This window comes from Vombatus ursinus, unplaced genomic scaffold (assembly GCF_900497805.2).
Source record: "Vombatus ursinus unplaced genomic scaffold, bare-nosed wombat genome assembly UNPS02009770.1, whole genome shotgun sequence".
Classification (NCBI taxonomy): Eukaryota; Metazoa; Chordata; class Mammalia; order Diprotodontia; family Vombatidae; genus Vombatus; species Vombatus ursinus.
The window spans coordinates 9,724,740-9,729,113 of NW_020949548.1; the positions used below are offsets into that span (position 1 = coordinate 9,724,740).

General features: G+C 38.2%; 1 protein-coding gene across 1 annotated transcript in view; it reads left to right on the plus strand.

The window, feature by feature from the left end:
* Positions 1 to 634: 634 nt before the first annotated feature.
* Positions 635 to 4,374, plus strand: part of PTH (parathyroid hormone) — a 3,989-nt gene continuing 249 nt past the window's right edge. Inside the window, exons 1-3 of the mRNA XM_027852563.1 lie at positions 635 to 650; positions 3,967 to 4,057; positions 4,227 to 4,339. Of these exons, the coding sequence (XP_027708364.1) occupies positions 3,972 to 4,057; positions 4,227 to 4,339 (199 nt within the window). The 5' untranslated portion in view covers positions 635 to 650; positions 3,967 to 3,971. The remainder of the gene's footprint in view (positions 651 to 3,966; positions 4,058 to 4,226; positions 4,340 to 4,374) is intronic.

Below are 4,374 nucleotides of genomic sequence, written 5' to 3' on the forward strand. Positions count from 1 at the left end.
TCTGGACCCTCTGTTTTTTGGTTTTTGTTTTTTTTGATGAGGGGGCACCCTCTCCCAGTGCACATCAGCAGTTTTTCTGTGCCACATCATCTTAAGAGAGTTGTCTAGAGCAGAGAATTTAAGTAACTTGTCCATGGTCCAACAGCCTGAATATGTAAGAGGTAGGACTTGAACCCAGGCCTTTCTGGGTCCCCAAACCATACCACTTCTCCAGGTTTGCACAAACATACTGTACTATTTACCTTCCTCCTCATTCACCTTTTCTTCTCCACCTATGATCTGATGACATGACAAGTACTCTAACACTTGCCTACTATTTTGCACTTTCAGATTTGATTTTCTTGTAAAGATGCTTTCCTGTAAATTAAATTGTGATGATGAATCCATGTTAGTCTGTTGGATCACTTTTCCTAATCTAACTTCAGATTTGACACCCCACTCCGGCCTTCATTTGAGTTATCCATCAGACTTTTTCTCCAGGATTCTTTCCTCTCTCCTCTGACCTTTTCCCCACCTCACTTTTTTCTTTATGCCCAATTAGAGAAAGTTGGACATAGGCGGATGAGTGGGTGGGTCTGTTCAGCCCCTATAGTTTGTGACCCAGAGAAATGGGAGGGACATCACCTGAAACAATAAGAAGGCTTCTTTTGGTGCGTGGAAGACCTATATATAAAAGTCACATTTAAGGGTCCTGCAGTTTAATTCAGCAGCCTCCTCAAGTTTACTCAGCATTAATAGAGAATCAGCTGCTAAGTCAAGCTCCGAAGGAAGAACTTTTCCTCAGACATTCCTGGGTGAGTAGAATTTATTTTCTGTGGGTTCAATCAGCTAAAGGATTTGAATATCTAGGAATTACTTGGGTGGTACAGTTTCTTTCCAGCGGCATAATATCTTGGGATGTAAGCTAGCAAAATAGAAAATATGGCAGAGCAAAAGAAATCCTTTGAAAAGAATTCAATTTTGTCTTTTGAGATGCTGGAATCTTTTTTAAGGCAGCAATCTAAAATCTACGAACATTTGACATGAAGTATGTGGTGGTTCCTTGGTTGAAATTAGAAAATGAAATATTCCCATGAAGAATGGTTTCAATAACCAAAGAAAGTTGATGAAGGCAGAGGTTTGCATCACTTTTCCTCCATCCTCCAGTCCCACATAAAAAATGCTGGATTTGAAGGCAAAAAGGAACTTGGTTTCTATCAGGAGTGAGTAACCTGAAGTCTGTGAACTTTTTTTGCAAATATGTTTTGATAACTGTATTTCAACATAATTAGTTTTCTTTATAAGCCTATGTGTTTTATTTTATGCATTTAAAAACATTTTTTTTTTCTGAAAGGGGGTCCATAGGCTTCCTCAAGCTGTCCAAGGAGTTCTTGATACAAAAAAAGTTAAGAAACTGATTTATACACTAGCACTACAATCTGAATCCTGGAGTTATTTGTTTTACTACCATTCATACCAGGTGTCAACTTTTTAAAAAAATTAGTACCTTTCATTTTAAAGATATTTTATAGCCTCTCTCTAGTTCTTCCTTATGTCATTTCTATGAGAATGCATCATCTTTTAAGGAACAGGGAAACAATGATGTCAGAAGGGTCTGGGATCACTGGGTGAATGAATCTATGGCAAAGCTAGGATCATGACCTTACAGCCATGTCCACTATTGCCTTACTGCCTTAATTAAAGTAGGAGGACTCTATCGCTCAATGAGCAATAACTTTATGTTCTGTAAGACAGGATAGAATTTAAATGGACAGAACAGTCTATGCTTTCAAAGGTGGTCATTCAGGAATTCCATTTCTGTGTTCAATAAACAGCACAAAACTAAGTATTTTAAAAACTTACATAGAATAATTGCCAATGAAATGCTTATGATGTGGATATAGGCAAAAGACAATCCCATGGCAGGAAAAAGATCATAAGGAATGGAGGAAGGATAGTAGAAAAGATGCTTTTGTCATTAAAACAAACAGGAAAAAAATGTAGACTCAGAAACTTATGACTTTATTTCATACATAAGTTGTATTTAGCTCTACAGTTTCTTTAAAAAAAGGGCAATGTGAGACTCAAGTGAGAAGATTGTGCCGAACACTTTGCAAACTTTACATGCCAGTAGTTATTTCAGATAAAGTCAGCTAGATGGCACGGTGGATAGAGTGCTGGGCCTGGAGTCAGGAAGATCCCAGTTTGTGTGAACTTTCTTTGCCTCAGTTTTCTCCCCTGTAAAATGAGCTAGATAAGGAAATGGCAAACCATTCCAATATCTTTGCCAAGAAAACCCCAAATTGGGTCACCAAGAGTCAGACGTGACTGAAAAAGTCATTGACACCAAACGCCTGGAAAATACTTGTTAAAAGTAGTTCAGGAAAACTCAATATTAGTTCAACAAAATCTCATTAAGTTAGGCTAATTTTGAACTTGTGATCCTTAGGACAGAGGTTAGGCTAAAGTTTACTGGCACAGAGGGGCAGAGGTTGCTTCGCAAATCAATTGTGAGGATAGTTTTGCTTTCTTAGAAGAACCACAAGTTTCAAGCATTTTAGAAGTCCCAGTTTGTAAGCAGAGCATATGTGTTGGCAACTTACTAGGTCTCCCACTGATGATCTCTTATCCCTAACATGATACAGGGAGTCTTTTAAAAATTACATACAAATAATAGAAACCAATTCTATAAACATCTGTTTCTATCCCTTCATGTCCTCCCATTGTTGGTGGTGACCATATGTGGCATTTTTGACATCTATTACTCATGTGACAAGAGAGCTGCACTTTGTTCATTTTACTTTGCCTTACTTCACATATCCTTTTCACCTTCCATATCCCTTTTCTCAGTTCTTTTGTATCTCATGGTACCAGCATACACCCATGTTTGTTGATTCAGTCTTCTATCCTGGGGCATATAAGTTGTTCCCACTTGTCCACTATGTTAGAACTCCCATTATGAGCAGCCTTGTAAAATTACTTCCTCCCACCCTTCTTCTGTATATAAAGTTAGCATAGGTGAGCTCTCCTCAATCCTTGCTCTGTGTATTGGCAACTCTGCTTTTCCTGCTTATACAGGAAACACAACCAGGGTAACCAAGACAAATTTAACTTGCCACATGACTTTATTCTTGAACTTCACGGTTATTCTTTTGGGGGGTATATCTTCAAAAGTGAGGTTCTTGGAATTAAGGGCAGCTAGGTGGTAGAATGCATGGAGTGCTAAACCTGGAGTCAGGAAAACACAAGTTCAAATCCCACCTCAGTCACTCATTAGCTATGTGACCCCAGGCAAGTCACAATCTTTTTCAGCCCCAGTTTCCCCACCTGCAAAATGGGGATAAGAATGAGATAACACTTGTACTTTGCAAGTCTTAAAGGCCTATCATCATCATCGTCATCATCATCATCATCATCATCTTCATCATCATAATCATTATCATCATTGCCTTCATCGGGCATGAACAGTTTCAGAGCTCGCATAAAATATCTAGAAGCATCCACTTAGTCTAATGTTAAAAAGTGGAAATAAAGTTACCATACGCAAGCTTTCCTCAAACTTTGCTCTGTGCACTAGCAACCCTGCTATTCCTACTTATATAGGAAACTTAACCAGTATACTCAACAAAAATTCAACTTGCTAGGTGACTTCATTCTTAAGCTACATGATATGTACGTACTGTGAATGTGTTTGTGTGTGTGTGTATGTATTGTATATGTGTATGTGAGTGTGCGTATGTAAAAATGTTTAAACTAGATAAATTTTTTAAAAATTTTAATATTTTAAAATTACATGTAAAAATAATTTTTAACATTGGTTTTTTTGTTTTAATTTTGAGCTCCTAATTCTCACCCTTCCTCTCCTCCCCCCTCTTTGAGAAGGCAAGCGATTTGATATACATTATTCATTTACACTGGATAGATTTAAAAAAAAACGATTGGAATTGCTGAAGTTTTAAAGGTTTCCCTTTCTTCCTTTCCTTTCAGTGAAGATGGTTTTTGCGAGAGATGTGGCAAGAGCCATCGTGGTCTTGTATGTAATTGGCTTCATTACAAATGCTGATGGAAAATCAATTAAGTAAGTATTGTAGCCTAGTTTGCTTTGTTGGTCAATGGGACAGCATTGTTGTTGTCTTTTGCTTCATTCTGGAAAATGCGAAGGAGTGAACCAAATGATTTATGCTCTCTCTTCTTTCTCCTTCCACCTTTCTCTTGCCCTCCGCCGTCTCTATTCCATTCTTCCCCAGGAAGAGACTCGTGGCTGAAATAGAACTGATGCATAATTATTCTGAGTTCTTGAAAAATGCAACCAGGGTGGCATGGCTAAAAAAGTACCTCGAGGGCATACTGGATCCCAGAGATTTACCATGGGTCCCTAAACCCCCTGCGGCCCCT